The 18,176-nt window shown below is 47.4% G+C and overlaps 5 protein-coding genes across 5 annotated transcripts, besides 1 other annotated feature; 2 read left to right on the top strand and 3 right to left on the bottom strand.

The window, feature by feature from the left end:
- Positions 1-46: 46 nt before the first annotated feature.
- FPSE_09115 (uncharacterized protein) lies at positions 47-1,110 on the bottom strand (the record flags this gene model as incomplete). The annotated part of the gene is made up of 6 exons (XM_009262232.1): positions 47-244; positions 300-611; positions 665-744; positions 801-873; positions 942-989; positions 1,093-1,110. The coding sequence occupies 6 exons, from the start codon at positions 1,108-1,110 to the stop codon at positions 47-49; spliced, it is 729 nt and encodes a 242-aa protein (XP_009260507.1).
- A 1,331-nt stretch (positions 1,111-2,441) lies between these two features.
- On the bottom strand, positions 2,442-3,821 carry FPSE_09114 (uncharacterized protein; the record flags this gene model as incomplete). Its single annotated transcript, XM_009262231.1, has 1 exon — positions 2,442-3,821. The coding sequence occupies one exon, from the start codon at positions 3,819-3,821 to the stop codon at positions 2,442-2,444; it is 1,380 nt and encodes a 459-aa protein (XP_009260506.1).
- A 2,879-nt stretch (positions 3,822-6,700) lies between these two features.
- Positions 6,701-6,743: a repeat region.
- A 3,890-nt stretch (positions 6,744-10,633) lies between these two features.
- On the top strand, positions 10,634-12,604 carry FPSE_09113 (uncharacterized protein; the record flags this gene model as incomplete). The annotated part of the gene is made up of 2 exons (XM_009262230.1): positions 10,634-10,803; positions 10,861-12,604. The coding sequence occupies 2 exons, from the start codon at positions 10,634-10,636 to the stop codon at positions 12,602-12,604; spliced, it is 1,914 nt and encodes a 637-aa protein (XP_009260505.1).
- Positions 12,605-12,702: 98 nt separating this feature from the next.
- FPSE_09112 (uncharacterized protein) lies at positions 12,703-13,859 on the bottom strand (the record flags this gene model as incomplete). The annotated part of the gene is made up of 2 exons (XM_009262229.1): positions 12,703-13,367; positions 13,424-13,859. The coding sequence occupies 2 exons, from the start codon at positions 13,857-13,859 to the stop codon at positions 12,703-12,705; spliced, it is 1,101 nt and encodes a 366-aa protein (XP_009260504.1).
- A 418-nt stretch (positions 13,860-14,277) lies between these two features.
- On the top strand, positions 14,278-15,144 carry FPSE_09111 (uncharacterized protein; the record flags this gene model as incomplete). The annotated part of the gene is made up of 2 exons (XM_009262228.1): positions 14,278-14,624; positions 14,673-15,144. 2 exons carry the CDS (start codon positions 14,278-14,280, stop codon positions 15,142-15,144), a joined length of 819 nt encoding a protein of 272 aa, XP_009260503.1.
- Between the last annotated feature and the right edge of the window lie 3,032 nt (positions 15,145-18,176).

Below are 18,176 nucleotides of genomic sequence, written 5' to 3'. Positions count from 1 at the left end.
TTTTTCAAGCAGAAGACGGCATACGAGATTACAAGGTGACTGGAGTTCAGACGTGTGCTTCATTACCACCGCTTCCTCCTCGGGCATTGGTGCCTCCATGCTGAGCAGCAAGATCGAACAGGTTTACGCCACCCTCCTCACCACCTTGAGGAGCGGCGGCAGCGGGCTGAGATGGTTGGGCAGCAGGAGCGGCGGGGGCAGCCTCGCGTTGTTGCTGTTCTTGTCGAATGTTGTCGGGAATACCCTGTATTCATTGTAAGTCATCACAACTCGTGATAATGGGGGAACATTTAACAAACATTAAGCAGGTACTCGACAGCACGGTCGGGGTTGTTGAAGGCAGCGCGCATGGCCGCCTCGATTTGACTTCTCTCGAAACCCATAGCCTCCATATTCGCGATCGCCTCGGTGCGCTGGGATCCCATGGCCAGGCCCGAAGGCTCTTCGGATCCGGCATCAGCAGATCGCTGAGGCGTGGGTGTGGCGGGCACGGCAGCCTGCTGGGATGCGGACTGCGCAGGAGCAGCTGGGGCAGCGGGAGTGCGGGTAGGAGGAGCGGCGGGTGTAGCAGGAGGAGCGGCGCTGGATTCGGCAGGCTTGGTAGGCTTGGGCTATCACGAAATGTCAGTCATGAACTCCTGCCACTGGCAATGGTGTTGCAAACCTTGTTCACCATGCAGACCACGAAGCCCTTCTCCTCGATATTGTAGGATCCGACAGTTTCATCGTCCTTGAGAATTTTGCCTTGGAACTAACGTCAGCGAGCTGTGGGTCGGGATGCAAGAAGTCGTAGCAAATACCAGAGTAGATAAGCTTCTGCAGCTGAGGTTGCCATCCCTTCTCGGCGGAAATCTTCTCCTTGACGGCGGAGATCTGTCCTGGGTCAGCTGGGTGAACGCTTTGCGCCGACAGGTGAAGTCGTCAACGCGGGGCAGACCTACCAGTTCTGAGGGTTCGACATCGAGCGTAAACTTTTGCTGCTTGAGATCCTGCAAGAGACTCGGTTAATTCCCGTAAATTGGAGGATAAAAGCGACGTGTTGGCAATGAGGAGATTGGGCCAGCAGCGACGCTGCAGTCATCCGTGACGTACTTTGAAAGTGACCTTCATGATGGGCGAAGAGTCTGCCGTTGTTGTGTAAGGTGGGGAGGTGGCAGGTGGGAGGCGAACGGCGACCTGGGTTTAGGCGGATGGATTCGTCTCGCTTCGGTGCAGGCTTGAACCAAGATGGTTTGATGTCGAAGGAGGAGACTATTGAGTTGGGAGAGAGAAAGAGGAGGAGTGGAGGTTATTAAATCCTTCAAGTTCTGCTGTTTAATGCAGAAGAGATGAAAGCTTGGATGTAGAGTTTAGGTAAAAAGGTAGAGGTAGAGGTAAAGCAATAGCCTGCGTTGACGTTGCAAGTCCAGTCGTCCAGTGGGTATGAGTGGTCGCTGAGGGAAAAGGTGGAGCATGACCCTGTGAGTTGAAGAAGGTTGCTCAAGTATGATTTGACCTGAAGAGGTTTAGCGTCAGTTTGTCAGCCACTCCAGGCTTCCAAATGACCAGGTAGAAGCTGAAGGTGCGCGTACTTGTCTTTCTGCCTGAGAATCATTATCGTCACTGACAAGACCTACGATAGTTTAGTGCGAATATACTCTGATTAAGCTACATTTGCTCTTTGGCTTTGAATTGTGAGGGATACAAATAGATTTGTTTTTCCTCGTTATGAATATCTATCTCTAGGTACCTACTAAGGTTAAGGACGATCGATCACTATAAAGATGTAGGCAGTACAAGGATGATGGAGACTCTTCAACACCATGACGTACCTTGTCATTGTACGGATACCAGAGTGATAAACATCTGATTTGTTTACTTGATAGCAGAAATATTAGTCTCCTAGGTCGTAGGGTATAGAAATAAGTAGTTTAAGAAGCCTAATGTAAATAGCATGAGCTGACCTACTAATTTCGTCTCTTATGCTTCCAGCGGCCAATTTTTATGGTACTGAGGTTTGTGTGTGAACAAGAGAGCCGAGGCTAGTGAAACCTCGCTAAGAAAATACAGTACAAAAAATCACTTCGTTAATCGGCAAACTGTTTAGGTTACTTTATTTTAGATTTGTTTTGTATCGGTTTTTTCATCTCTTAATTCTTCTCTTAATTCTTCTCTACTTAAAGCTTGCAGTTCGTCTCTGTCGTCCATCCTCGCGCCTCAAGCGCAGAGGGTTCCTTCTTGAAGTCAGTCGTTATAAAATAGCGCCTCGCTGTGATCCCTTTTTGGTATACTTGTTGTGAAGACAATCCCACCCATCTCTCATCACTCGCTCGTATCTATACAGTAATAAACAATAAGAAAATGGAGTGCTTTGTCCATATCATAGTTGCCCGCTATGTTCGTTCCCGTGGTTCCTCCCATCTAAGTTCTTGTTCTTTTTTGTCTTTTTCTTTTTCAAATCGTTAAACGTTATGGGTTGTTGTTTCGTGTGTGCTTTCATTGTCCAACTTGGACTTGCGGTTGTTATAATCAGACCAACTTGATCGAGAGCCTGCGCCCATCACCCATGTAGGAATGGGAGGTGTGATTGGTCGCTCAGCTGATGATAGTGAGTCTGTTTCCTCTTCATCCTCCTCTGCAATGCTCTCGCGCTCCTCTCTGCCAAGGGGGCTTGGGTGCACGGACACGGAGGTAGAGCGCAGGGAGCGCACACTCTGGCGGTGTGTGATGACCTGCCCAGCATTGGGCGAGGCTACAACAACAGTACCAGGTGTGGCCATGGGAGGAGGCGTGGCCGAGTCGGATCGGAACAGAGGGTGAATGTTAGACTCGCCCAGGGCTGGCTCAGGAAGGTCGGCCAGTTGCTCTCGGCGAATAGACACAGGGCTGTAGCTGCGGCTTCTCCTGCGAATTCTTGGGGGCTCAAGAGGCATTTCTAAGGTGTTGGAGGTTGATGTTCTGCTTGGTGTAGGGCTGCCGGGGATTGTCTCGAGGAAGTGACCTTGTGTCTTTTGAGGAGGTGTTGTCGCTTCCATGACGACCTCGCGGGCATGGGTATCGACGGAAGATGTGTCCCAGGTATCGAAAGCATCCTCGCTGGACTGGTAGTTAACGGAATCAGCAGTGATGGGTCGACGGATCTCGCTGGAAGAGACGTGGCTCCTGACGGTGGCAGATCGGATAGCGTTGGAGAATTGAGCCTTGATGGAGCTAGCGGTGCCGGACCTGGAACGTCCACGGATGGATGAAGCAGGTGTGTGGAAATCGATCGAGTTCCTCTTTTGAGTCAAAGGATCGGCGGTATGGCTGTAGCGCAGCGTCTTGAGAGATGACTTGGATCGGTACGAGGGTAAACCTCGACCATCCTCGAGGCTGTGCAGAGAGAAAGCATGCTGGTCACTTCGTCGTGTGAGGAAGAAGTGAACAGACACGAAACCAGCCTGGAATATGAAACTGAGTCCGAGAGCAAGTGACAAGCCGATGAGAAGGGTGTTCTTGTTGGCATTGAGAAGCTCATCCTCCTTCTCGAGAGTTGATTTACTAAATTGAATGAGTGTGGCTACTGTTGAGACAGTAGCAAAGAGAATAGTGAGAACTGCAGCACCAAAGTCAACACCGAGACACCTTGTTGACCAGCTGCGGAACGAAGTCGAAGGGTATGTAGAAATGAACCACCCGATGATGACAAGGGTTACAGCCTCAAGAGCGACGGACACTTGTGAAAGTGTTCGACCACTTGATTCCTTGGGGACATGAACTGTGAGAACAACGAGAACTGCCATCACGGCCGCTGTTCCCAACAGGGCCAGAGCGCCCAACGAAAGAGATAAAGTGCGTCGCATCGTGTCGATTTTTTTGCAAAAAGTCTGTTTGGGTAGTTGTCTTGCAGAGCACCAGTACGATGGCTGGTAGGAGGCTAGCCTCGAACTAACAGTTCGTTGGTGTTTGCAAGTCGGAGCCAGAGCAGTTGGTATTCTTGATGATATTCTATAATGATTGTAATGTTGTTGGATAGCACCGCATAATCTGCCCCCTGGGTAGGCTTTGTCGATCCTGATCGGCAATGGAAGTGGAAGTCGACGATGGATCTGAGATGATTGATAGTAGTCGTGTTGTTATGTAAAGCTGGGCTGAGAAAACGAGTGGATGCCCGAGCAGTGTATAGTATAGTTGTAGATAATCAGACAACCCAATTGCCAAAAGACAACTTTTGTTATTGACAAAAATAAGTCTGTGGCTGGCGGTGTATAAGTCGACGACCTGAAGCCCAGACAAGGGACTGGATTACCGAAGGCGGTATAGAGAGTGTAAGTTGATATAAAATCGGAGCCCCGGAAAAAAAAAGAGCGTAGCACTCTGGGAGGGACAGAGACTGTTGGTTTCAGGTTGAGCAATCGAACCGAATCAGAGAAGAAACTGAAGCAGTAGTCACGAGAGCTTTCAGTATAAGCCAAGGATGTGATGTTATAGAAACGAGTGTGTACACAACGAGAGAGTGTGTGTAGGAGAGAAAGACCTGGAGGAAGGGAAGGGGAGAGAAGAGCAGAGGCCAGGAATAAGTAAAAGAGCCGTAATAGTAAAGACCAACTTGTGGGTGCGGACGGACGTTTAACTTTTGGGGTGTCTGGTCTGTGTGTGGTGGGAGTGGATGGGTCGGATGCTCAGAGTAAGCCCAAGCCCAAGCCCAAGCCCAAGCAGCAGGAACAGGAAGCGGAATGAAAAAAAGCAACGGTCAACTAGTAAATGTCAGTGAGTAAGTGGCCTGTGGTGTTCCTGACTGACTACGGATACCAACTCAATGCTGTGCACGCATTGCGTGTCGTTAGCAAAATAGGCCCGGGACTAGGCAGGGGTGTGATGAACAAGGTCAAGGACCCCAGTCAACTCTCTGACTCTGGCTTCTCTCAGACAGACAATTAGCACGAGAGCAGTCGCATTCTGACTGCAAGGCTCGGGAGGAGGGGAAACGGTTTGCAGGGATTCCCCTTGACAGTCCCCCTTCCTAGATTTCCGAGAGTTATGGTGAGGGTGAGGGTGTGAACCATGCAAATATCGGGTGAGAAGCTGAAAACTGGGTGATTTCCTCTCATGCAAGTCATGATGATAGCTGGGCAGACCTTGCAAGCCCATTTTCCATTGGGTTCTTTGGCTAGTCATCTCCAGTCTTCTCGAGAGTCTATCCTGTTGAATGGCAGACTTGCTAACTTAGTATTAAGTGAGTGGGTATTGGGTGCGTGGATCATGACAACCAAACGGTTTTCGTGGTGGTGGATGAAGGCTGAGTTGGGTTTAGTTTTGAATGTCTGGATGAACTTCAATCAATTGATGTTTCTGTTTCTTGTCCGTGATGCTTCATCATTGGAAAAAGACGGTATACAATCAAAACCTTACTTGCCATACCAAAATAGAACGATTGGTTATCATATCTCGTTTCCTTCTCCAAGCTTCCGCCTCCAAAGTTCAACGGTCAAGCCGTCAAAGGCCCAGCCAAAACTCAAAGTCCCAAACGGGAAATGATGCTCTAGTCCTAGAAGAGAGAGAGAGAAAAACAGGCCCTCAAAAGCCCTACAACAAGTATCCATCCAACTAGTATCGTGGCGGTATAGTTTGAGAGGTTGACGTGAGAGAGAATCATACAAGGTCATCTTTTCCCCGCTGCCTCCACGTAAATATGTAAAGGGCAATTCGGCCAGGGCAAAAACACGACAATCCTCTTTTCTCTATGCTTCCATTGGTCTAAAGTCAAAAACCGGTTCCACGGGTACCTGACTCTAGCCTGCCCTGGCTTGCGTCGCGTTGCATTACAGTAACTTAACTCGGTAGATTGGATCGATCTAACGCCAACAATGGTTTTTTTAACATATTTTTCGTGAAAATTGAGACTGGGTTGCATCGAGTCTGTTAAAGCTCGCAATTAGTAACGGTGGCTCTCCGGATAACAACTTGGCATTAGAGGTTATCGTCATGATGGGGAAATCTCTGATCATCGAGAAATGCCCCTGTAGCATCGATGCTAACGAGTAAATTGTCCCAGGGCTATGCTTTCCAGCGTAAATTACCCATACAGGGAGAAGGGATCTCCAGATGCTGGGAAGAGATATGCCACTCACCCACCAGCCTGCCAAGTAACAATACGTACCTCACAACCAGACATACATACATATTACCTGCAGTATGCACTGGGACTGAGATTGGCTGATCTGCCTACTTCGTTTCGCGTCCATGGAACAACTAAGAATAATCCAAGGAATAAAAGCAAAGGATGGATTCCTTCCAGCCTTTCCGCTGATTAATATTTTGTATCCGCAGCTCGCAAGCAACTGCCAACAACGGATCCATGCCCAGCATAAGCACAGCCATCCGATCCTTGTTGTTGGTTTCATCTTTCACTTCCCCGGGCTCCTAATTATTCCTATATAGTAAAATCCCGTCCTTTTTTTTCTTTCCTCTCATCTCCAACAGCAAGGCAGACGCAAAACGTGGCAGAGTAACCAAAGCAAGGCAAAGCCAAGGCAAGCTTCGCCTTGAAACAAAAAGTCTATTTTGGATAGAGACAATACTACAGCAATTACTTGTTTGTCGATATTGATTGGAGGTTGATACATGCAATGTAATCCTCCACCGTCAGCAGCAGAAGAAAACATCACTGTAGAGAGAAAGCAATTCCAATACACCTGCATCTGGGCTCGTTTCGACGCTCAAAACACCTTGTGATCTAGGCTTTTTCTTTCTTCTCTTTTTTTCTTGTTTCTTTTTTGTTTATTAGTGCAGTACTTCAATAATTGGTCTCGTTGCCATCACGCAACCGTGGGCCGCTCATGAGACACGTTAAATCTCCTAGTTAGACAACAAATTACAACATCCCCTTGCTTCTGATGATCTCCAGCCTTTGTCTCTGATAGATGCAGACCCTGAAAATAAAGGAGACACTCTACTCTGAGGTCATTGTGGTCTTTGCGCCGTCTCAGTCTTTGTCTCTAAACTCTTTGTTTCTTTGCCGCCTCCGTCATTGTTTGAACCCCTCTATTGAACATTTCGAGACATCTAGACTGTCTAAATAGATACTAGTTAGTCAATTGTCTAGAGTTCAATTGATTTCGGGTGTGTTGCTCTTCCAAGTCTTGACTATTACCCCCATGCCCTTAACCACCTGAACATGTATAGAAGCCATGTTACCCTATTTAGTTTGTTTACTCCAAGAATCAAGGTTTTGGTCAATCAATCGATCACGAGAGACACGGCGGTCCTTGTTTCCAAGCCATGCCTAATACTGACTGTGCGTTACCATCCACCTACCTACGTAACGTGGTTGTTTTGTGCGTGCTTCACCGCGGGAGTATCCTCAGCCTGAGCCTTATTTTACCTCTTGACCAAACATTATCGCAAGCTAAGCTCCGACTCTTTGTTCCTTCTTTTTCATAAACGGGCTTACCGAATCCTTTTTGCTATGACATGTTCTCTTGGCCAAAACGAACCAATTTACAAGTGACAAACGTGCACTCGAAACAGGAGCAAATGTCTTAGAACAGGGCACCCTTGTCGCGGTATTTCCGGGACTGTGGTCGAGTCCAGAGAGGATTGATGGACGTTTGGTCATTCATCAATTGTTTCTATTTCTTTTTTATCTTTCTTTCTTTTACAAGAGTCTGAGGGTTGTTTTGTATAGACTGATGATATTCTCTGCTTGAGTCGGTTGGCGGCGCCATCTAAAGTCAATCCCCGCGTTTTCCTGTAGATTGAATTTACAGGGCGATTCATAGAAGGCCACCCCCTGTAGGTCCGTGGGCTGAGCACCGTATTACTGACTGTCGATCACTGAGTGAATGCCCTGAGCTTCGCATCAAGCTGGCTTCTGTGGCTCCCATGCTTCTATTTGTTCTCTGTAATTTCCGCTAATAGTCTCTGCGCCATTACAGTTGATACTAGGTGGCTGAACTCTGTCTGGAGCTTTGTCGGTTTCTTTTGATGCATCTTGTGAATTCATCTTGTCAAGATTATCAGTCAATGAGAAGTTGTCACCACCATCCATCAGCTATTACTGTTGAAATGAATACGACCTGTAGTTCATGCTTAGATTTCTAAGCCTATCAACTAACTATGCGTCTCGGAAATTTAAAACAAGTACACGTATACAGACAACTGTTGTAACACCAGCTTATGTTGTGGAATTCAATATACTTGGTCTCAATGACTCTGCATGTCGCATCGCATCATATCACACCATTGGATACTTATTTCTTGCCTGACGAAACATATTCTTTAGTATTATCTCAATCTCGTATTGCAGGCCGCAACCTTCTTCACTTGTCTTCCAATCAGCACTACCTTCATGGGCGCTTCACTGTACTTGGGCCACCGACATGCCCATGCGCCTCCAACGATCCCAAGGCCAACAATGGCAGTGGCTGGCAACGTCATTATTGACCGAGTATAGCTCATCTTTACTATCTAGATTTATGCTGCTCGCCTTAGAAGCAATCGATGGAATGTTGTTGTCTTCCTGGTCCATGATCTGCAAGAAACCGATCTGTCAAAGATCCAAAAATATGGTTCGTCTATATTAAATCAGGTCCAATAATAAACTCAATGGACGGCCAGGTCCCGACGATCTTTCTAATCGCCCAAGTGTTATGCCCGAGATCGTCGTTTATTTCCAGCTGGTTGGCTTTGTCGGAACACAACCAACTGGCGATATACTCTTAATCTTGATAAAAAGAGTACTAACGTAGTAATCGTACCCGAGAAGAGACAGGAGAGAACGGTAATCAAGTGCGGCGAAGCCATTAGGCCTATCAAATCCCTACATCAGGCCGTTCTTATTAGCTTTGTCTGAATGCAACTGGCGATGCAGTCGCTACCTATCAAACTTAATATTAAAAAAGATCTTCGTCTGGACAAGACTATTGAAATTAGACTGTGATGATTCCGAGATACTCTAAAAGCTTGAGAAGTGATAAACTTTGGCCATGAGGCCAATGCAAGACATATTTTAAACTACTGACTGTCAAATTGCATCTCATTATCTCGTCTGTCAAGAAACTTTTGAGGCTCAAGTTCAAGCGCCCGTTAGAACAGAACAGACTTTCAGGCGTTAACCTTTCATCTCTCTTTGGAAATTAAGCTGGCATCAAGCTCACGCTGTCGGTCCCCAATCGATGCTCATTGAGCAACTAAACTTGGTCGATCCAGACGGGACCAAAAGGGATCTTCGGTAAACTCGTATTTACTTGTTTATTTACTTACGGCTTCTTTTGGGTATTTATTTTGTTACCCTTCCTTGCAGCTTAAGTCTTGGCCTGGTCAGATCTTGATCCAGTTTGCGGGGGAGCTTGTTTAGCCTGATGACGATGGTGACATTCGGCCTCGACGAGGTCATCTCGCTTGTGCGTGGCTTATATGCCTGGCTGCCAATAGTTGATGGGATTGTCTTGAAAACTCAGCAATACCATAATTTGAGCCGCATTTTCTTGGTCTATCTACTGCAAGTCTGAGACTAACATATGCACACTCCTCGATCCGCTTCTCAACTTGCTATATCAAGATCTGGATCGCAAGCCAATAGTTTAGGTTCAGTTCAGTAGTCGCTCATCGCTCACCAAGAAATACGACTTGAGCAAGCCTCTCAGTTTGACCCATCCATGTCATGGTTCATGGGTGTTGAGATGGACGGAGTAATTTCATCGATCGTTACCCTACTGCCGGTACGCTCACGCAACCGAATTGGCCTGGGAAATTACACAATAACCGTATTTATCAGCCATCGAACTTTTTTCTTACCATCGAGTGACATACTACAGTAGACAAATAACGTGGTATAGGTACGCTTTGACACTACCAGCATCATCTCCGGTAGACTGACCGTTAACGGCAACCAGCAACTAGTCCTTGGCCAGATGGGCCAAGGTAAATAAACAGCTAGCAGAGTATTTGTAAGTAATGGGACAGGGTCCATCCTTTGGTTCAGATCTATAGGTCCAACTTTGAGAAAAGTCTCGGGTACTGCGGAGCACAGAGCGATGAAAAGACATCATCGTGGTTATCAAATATCCGAGTTGCACAACAAAAACAAATGCTGCCATGGCGACTCCCTTCCTAAACTCCCTTGCTTGCCAAGTAGATCCATCTTCAGCAAATGTATGCCTGCCGCTGTGTGCATCAACCAACTAGAACTGCATGTCCCAGTTGAAGGATTCGGTCCAGTTCACGAACTATTGCTAAGACTATATGAACTTGGTCGCAGTTTAGGTAAATCGTCTTGGTGCTAAATCTGATTCATGTCTCGGTATTGTGAGTCTGAGGGATGACCTTGGAGGTCTGTGGTCAGAGTATAGGGTATCCATACTCCCAATTTTGTAATAGCAGTGCATGTGAAAAACTGTTTAAATATCTATAAGTTATTAATAAGATAATAATCTAATCTCCTGATAGTAGAAACTACTATTTGGCCCTTTTGAAATAGGAAATCGAATTGTCTGTTGTTGTATGTTTATTTGTTTGTCTTGGACCAACTTTGGTGGCTGGGGTGACTGTCAAAAAAATGTTGACATCATGACTTTGTTCAGCTTTCGGCTTCAGTGATGAAAGATGATAAAATATTTCCCCAAAATAAACTTATTCTCGCATTGCGACAGAATTGAACCAGCTCTCCTAAACAATGGTAAAACCTCGTGTAATTTACTGGTTTCGTACCGACCTACGACTTCACGATTCACCTGCTCTCAAGGCTGCTCTCGACCTTGATCCGGCTGTATTCTGGCCCATCTTCACATGGGATCCTCACTACGTCTATCGCGCAAGAGGAGGACTCAATAGATGGCAGTTCTTGTAAGTCGTATACCACCAGCTTGGTACAACGCAACATCATACTGACATCCTACACAGACTCGACTGCCAAAATGATCTCTCCAAGTCCATCACAAAAGTCAACCCCAACTCAAAACTCTTTGTTCTCAGAGAAGCACCCCAGACTCTATTTCCAAAGCTCTTCAAGGCTTGGGAAGTCACCCACATTGTGTTTGAGAAAGACACCGACAGCTATGCTCGTGAGCGCGACAGTATTGTGACCCAGGCAGCCAAAGATGCTGGCGTCGAAGTCATTATCCGTTCTGGTAGGACACTGTGGGATAGCGATCAAATAGTAGAGAAGCACGGCGGGAAACCAACCATGTCTATCACCCAACTTCAGGCCGCAGGGAGTAAGCTTGGCCAGGTCAAAAAACCGATACCTGCCCCCAAAAACCTTCCAGACCCTGGAGACATGCCTGTCAACTTCGACCAGAATGAGCCGGATACCAAACCCGACTTCAACTCAGAGATCAGGACGGAAGGAGACAAAGCATATACTAAAATATCTGGACCAAAAGGCGACTTCGCCATAGAAACGATGGAGGAACTTGGCTTTCCACCTGCGGCCACTCCTCACCGTGGAGGAGAAACGCTTGCTCTCAAGGCCCTCGATGAAATCATCGCAGACAAGAAATACACGGCTACCTTCCAAAAGCCCAAGACGAGTCCAGCCCAATTCGAACCACAGGCGACAACTCTGCTATCACCACATCTGCACTTTGGCTCACTCTCTGTGCGAGAGTTCTACTGGCGCGTGAAAGATGTTGTGGATTCATACAAGGGTGCTTCCTCACCTCCCGAGAGTCTGATCGGCCAGCTACTCTTCAGAGACATGTACTTTGCCGCTCAGGCTGCGCTGGGATATGTCTTCTCGCAGACAGCCAACAACCCGTACTGTCGTTTCATTCCCTGGCATCTGCCTTCGAAAAGGGATCCAGAGACGGGTCTTGTCACTGGAGAGTACCACGTGGACTCGGAGGAGGCAGAGATCTGGTTCAAAAGATGGAGGGCTGGTATGACTGGGTTTCCCTGGATCGACGCTCTGATGCGGCAGCTGAAGGACGAAGGGTGGATTCACCATCTTGGACGTCATGCCGTAGCATGCTTCCTCACTCGAGGCGGTTGCTACATCGACTGGGAACGAGGATGCGAAGTATTCGAGGAATGGCTTATAGATCATGAGCCAGCATGTAACGCAGGTAATTGGCAGTGGTTGTCCTGTTCAGCCTTCTTCTCGCAGTACTTTCGCTGTTACAGCCCAGTGGCCTTTGGACAGAAGTGGGATAAGAAAGGGGAACTTATTCGTCGATACGTGCCCGAGTTGAAGAATATGGACGCCAAGTACATCTACGAGCCATGGAAGGCTCCTCTACCCGACCAGAAGAAGGCAGGCGTTCGCGTCAAGGGAGATGGTTTGAACAATGTCGAAGAGGGTACATACCCCAAGCCAATGTTCGATTTCGCCAAAAGACGGGATGTGTGTATTTCTTCTATGAAGGCTGCATACCAGGTCGGACTTCATGGAAATGACGGCCAAGCACTCGACGGGACGTGGCGCAGGCTGTTTCCTACAGATCGTGGGGAAGTGCAGGGAGATGTTGAGAGTGACTACGGGGAGCATGCTGATTATGCAGATGATGGAGAGGGCAAGTCTGACAACGAGGCTAAAGAGGAAGGGGAGGGTACATCCTCTGTCAAGAAGGAAGATGATGCGACAAAGGGCAAGCGGAGTGCAAAACTACATAGCACGGAAAAGGTACCCAAGAAGAAAAAAGTATAGATTCATTCTCTAGATGCGTCGTCTGTATATTCATAGTAATGATAATAATAACACAGCCATATCTGGCGTATTATACACTTCGAATTCATTTCCTATTACTAGTTCCTGGCACTGGAATCGGCTAGTCTCGACCACTCCATCCCCCAGAGATTATACTCATGCTTCAAAGCCTTGTCCGTCTCCTTGGAAGCTTTGGCGAAATCCATCTCAGCTAATTCCCGAAACGCTTCCAAATCTCCATCACACCCTTTTCTGTACAGCCACTGCCGCTTGTCATCGAACCCTCCTCTATCAAGCAAGGGACCAAGCTCAATCCAAGCATCTGGTTCCCCAAGCTGCTCGAGCACATCCTCTGCCTCCTTGGTTTTTCCGAGATGTGCATACGACTTTGCAAGACACAGCAAACACGTTTTCTTGAACTCGAAGAAGCCGTCGTCAACGCTGATGGCTTTGTTTAGTATGGGCACAGCCGCGGCGTACTTGCGAGTCATGAAAAGATTCTCTCCATACACGGTAAGGGCGTTGCAGTCTTTTCCTTCGTACACGAGCTTCATGAAGCGGTTCTCGGCAGGCTTGAATTCCGGTATCCTGCCCCAGTAGCCTAAACGAAACAAAGTCCTTGCAAAGCTGATGGTGGCAGGATTGTAGTTTGCCGCTGAGGCAGATGCAAAGAGCGAGTATCCAAGGTTTCCAATGTGTACTGAGCTGTGAAGCATTGTTAGACAGGCCATCTCATAGGCGGTCTGCGGTGAGATTCCAATAGCTAGCAGCAATGTGTCAGTTCCATAAGTTTGCTTCAAGCTTCATGACCCAACTTACCAGCGAGGTTCGCACTATTAGGTGAATCTCCTTTAACAACAGCTTCGAGATAACTCATTGCGTACTTGTAGTATTCTTCTGGAGTCAGTGTGTTGAATGGGTTGCCCCATTGTTGTATGCCTTTCTCGAAGACGTCGGGGGTGAGGATTTGGTTAATAGTTGATATCGCATTAATATTGATGTCTGGGTAGGGCTGGGATTGGGAAGGGACGAGTCTTTGTGTTTGTTGAGGTGCTCGTGGAGGTTTTCGCAGCGGAGCCCTTGGTCCTTTTGAAACAGCATATGAGCGAGATTGAAACGAATTGGAATTGATTGATGTTGTTGTTGAGCTGTTGGTAGTGTGTATAGCAGTAGTGGTTACAGCTGGTGTTGAAGAGATGGCACGTAACATTTGGCGCATGATGCCAGTGTTTACGTGCCGAGACATGAGTGACATTTTGAGCCTCAGATGTGTCGTATAATAATAAATGAGTCAAATGCTTGTCTTGATGAAATCTATTAGTAGAGAGAAACTTGAAATCAGTATCTCTCATGCTTGATAGAAGCTCGAGATGGTTGATGGGTCCACTGATCAATTGTGGAGACCCATCCGAGACTCTGCACCAATCATATCAGCCAAACTTTAGGGGTGCAATTCTCAGTCTGAAATTTTCATAGCGACACTTCAAAGAGAGCTTCATCAACAATCTTCAACACTCAATCACAGTTCAAGCTGTTAATTTCCATCTTCAACTCTGAGACGAATAGACCGGTCTCTAATAATTCCGGCCTTGTTTACACCAAAACCTACAACCTCTTTAACCAGTCTCAAAACATTCACCTAAAGCTTTTTTGTCAAGGAATACTCAACAATAATGGCACCTTTGACACGCAAGAGAAAGGCCGAAAAGAAGCAAAAGCCAGAAGAGGCACCCGCTCAAACAATCACATCAGACAAGAAGCAAAAGCTACCTGTTAGAGCCAAGGACGGCGAATCCAGCGATATGTCCCCAGAGCAGCCTAGGGCTACAAAGGTCGTTTTTGGAGATGATGATGACATGAGCGTGCCAGTCGCTCTGTCGAAACCTATTACACCAGCACCCGCGAAGGAGGAGGAGAGCGATGAAGACAGCGACGATGAAGCGCCAGAGGCAGTGTCAACTTCCAAGGTAGCCTCTGAGATTAAAAAGTCCAACCAAGCAGCCCAGAAGGCAGCTCAAGAGTCAGTCTCACCCATACATTATCCGAACCATGACTAACACACGGATAGACAAGCCGCTGCAGAGAAGCGTAAGCGTCGGGAGAGGGATGATCGGTTCAAGCAGCAAGCTGAAGAGCGCAAGAAGCTAGAGGAGCAAGAGAAGGAGAAGGCCAAGGAAGAGGGTTCGGCTGACGAGGAGGAGCCTGCCCAGTCTCTCATTCAGCGCAGCAAAACACAAAAGGCGCCCAACCTGCTGCCAGCTGAGTTCCTGACAGACTCCTCAAGCGAGGATGAGGCCGAGGACGAAGACCAAGAGGAACGCCCCAGGAAACGTCGCGTTGCCACCGTGGAAAAGGAACTCGCCCGCCAAAGCAGAGGACCAAAGGATGAGCGTGTTGGTTCAACCGTGTTCCGCGTGGCCCAGAAGACAGACGAGAGGATGGTGCCCAAGACGAAGCGGCAAACAAAGAACCACATGAACGATCTCATGAAGAGGAATCGGACCGCCGCAAAGCCACGATCTGGTTTCTTTGTCAAGTAGACGGGACGATGCTCAAGTGTCAGCACACTTTGCTTAATGCCAGCTCTGTATCAACCATGAGCTGAGATACCTACACAATACCAAAACACCACCGCAACCTACCTTGTTATTAAGTCACTTTGGCTGTACTAGGCGTATTGGGATTTTACGCACAAGGCTTTACATAGATAAAATTTACACGCAAAAGCTACTGTTTCTCAAGCAATGTATACTCCCCCCCAAGCATCTTCGGACACTCGTAAAATGAAAACTTATAGTTTGATGAGTACGTACGCATTCGGGGATATTCCTACCCGGGACATCGTTGACAGTTTCTGTTACAAACTCCTACCCACCCAAACATGTTCACTTTGCTTCAAGGCTGCCTGCCGCACCCTGTACCTTGCTCAACTTTAAGCAAGACAAAAGACCCAAACCAGGTCTGGCATTGTAGGGCGAAGTTGAGACCGCACTATGTCCATACGGCTGGTTCGGCACTTTAACTCTAACATCAAAGCACTCGATTGACTTGGCCTATATCGACCTTAATGCTCAAGTCCCGCGTACCAGATACCTTACTCAGATATATCACGTCAAAGTCTTCCAACAGCAGGAGCGTAAACGTTGTCTGTCACGGCCTTGGTCACAGCTTTAACTCTGACTAGTCACCTACCCACTTGAGCAGTACTGGGTCTCGTCTTGAATTTCGATCCGCAAGCGAGATCATGGATTTGCAAAATTTACGACGCTCTCGGCAGTGAAATACTACGTGACCACCACCGATATTACCCACCTTCTATTGTAAGGGGGAGGAACCGACCGAAGCCTGACGAGCAATCGCGGTCCTTGACGAGGACGATCAATGAAACCCCAAAAGCAGAAACCATAGGCTCGTGGAGGAAGGGAGCTTCAAAGATAACCAACTGTTGTTATGCATGTATGCAACAAAATCAACAATGCAGGCCATCATCCGAACCCTCCCTGACCTTGTCTCTATTCGGTGCCTGCATCTGCAGACAAAAGCAAAAAAGGTCAAGAAGCCTTTTCAATCCCCGCGTCAAAGTGGATATTTCTTCAACGAGAGAGTGGGAACCCCATTTCCGAGCGAGACGCTGGCACGCTTGAAGTTGAAGGCCTGGTCCTTGCACATGTCTAGGCTTTTGGCTTTGAATATCCTCTCTCCAGGCACACAACTGGAAAGAAGTCCCTGCCGGGGAAGAGGGGGATGAAACGCTAAAGGTCAGAAACACATGGCGAATGTCGACCCTCAAGTTTCGTTACGAACGGTAGCGAAAATGGTTAATCGAATACTACATCAAGTGGTGTGACCCAAAGTAGCGTTTGCAGATACATAAAACATGACGGCGACACTCACCGGTATGGCTTTACGTGTGTATTCCAGTCAAGTCACTTGCCTCAGATGCAATGCAGGTCTCCTACAATGCAGAGAGAGGCCGAGTATGTACATACATATGCCGCTGAAGAAACATATGATGGGTCCATCCGAATCAATGGGTAGTTTCGCGGTCCCAGGTTGCAGTTACGGTGGAATGCGGATGTATATTACGGGCACATATAGGGCATTCGCGGCACTACTATTTATTGCTTTACGAAACGAAGCGACATTGATGAGGGACGATACAACCTAGAACATTCAACACTATCGACTGTTCGCTAAGAAGCGAGCGAAAACAAAGCGGGCGGAGCGTTCCTTTTTACGACTGTATCCGTAATTACTATGTTCATATATACGAACATGCAGTTACGTGAACGTTTGAAACTTGTTTATTGAATACAGGATCATGAACCCAGCCAGACTGTACGGATAATTACGTGTTGTTGGTTGGTTAGCAGCTGAAAGTTCAACTGCCACCAGCACCCATCCTTCTGTCTGGGTTGCTTCTACTTACGGCACATGTTGAACAAGGCAGACTAACAATGCTGACAATACGGGAGATCGACGTGAGTGATTTCAGGTTGTCTTGTCACTGACTCGTGAGTCTTTTCGCATCTGGACAACCCAACACTCACTCACCTGCCTTTACTGGTACACAGCGGTACTCGGAACCTAGCCTTTACAGACCCTACCTGAGCTAAACTAGCACCGAATTAGTATAAATTTGCGCTAAGGCAAGCCCTGGCAGAAAGAAGAAGACACTGTAGGCAGTTAGCCACGTGGGAGAAACGTGATGTACGAACATGTGCTACCACAAACACCAACAAGACAAAGCAGAGGCAGTTTGTCTCGTGTTGGTATTCGGATATCACAAACTAGTTTAGACTCAAAGACATGTTTGGCTAACAAACTAGATGATGCTTGGTGAATCACCAACATGAAGTAAACCAAGGCAGCACAGAACAAGCAGACACAATCATCATTCGTCATTGCGATCAGACCTGACCAGCAAGTCCAAGTTTAAGCCATGATGCGGAGGGGGGAGATGAATCCACCGTTTTGTGCTTACAAAAAACGTCCACACTCTTGGTTATGAGGTCTTGTCCTCCAAGTGCAAGTCCAAGACTCAAAGAGGAGCCCTGACCCATCGATTGGGGACCTCAGTGAGACACACCATTCGCCCTACTACGAACCCCTAGAGAGCTTAGCTTAGCTGAAGCACCTTCCAAGAGGCCGGTCATGACTACCTGAAAAGGGTCCGTGTCGCTGTCCAATCCCGGCGCCAAGCCGCTGGATGATGTGCCATCACGAGTCGTTAGGAAGCGATCTTAACTGGTCTCGTGGCGTTTTAGTTTGCACGCCACGAGATGATTGCCCGAAGTGTAAGTTGGGGGATGTGCTACGCATGCAGGTAGTAAAAGAAACAGATTCCGCTCTATCATCTGTGGAGACTTTATTATCCTGTTCATATGTATGTTCGGAGTCATATTCTTGTTTTGGCATACACATATGGACATCGTAAATGGGATATTACCAACATGTACGGATAAGAGGACCCTTTATTTACGGTTCAGTTGAGTGCTGCATTGGGCAGATGATGCCCGTCTTAACACCAACGGGCAACCAATAGTTACATGGAGACCCCCTGATAGACTTA

The sequence above is a fragment of the Fusarium pseudograminearum genome, chromosome 4, assembly GCF_000303195.2.
Source record: "Fusarium pseudograminearum CS3096 chromosome 4, whole genome shotgun sequence".
In the NCBI taxonomy this organism is placed as follows: domain Eukaryota; kingdom Fungi; phylum Ascomycota; class Sordariomycetes; order Hypocreales; family Nectriaceae; genus Fusarium; species Fusarium pseudograminearum.
Note: the sequence above shows the minus strand (reverse complement) of the source record. Positions and strands in the feature narration are given on the sequence as shown.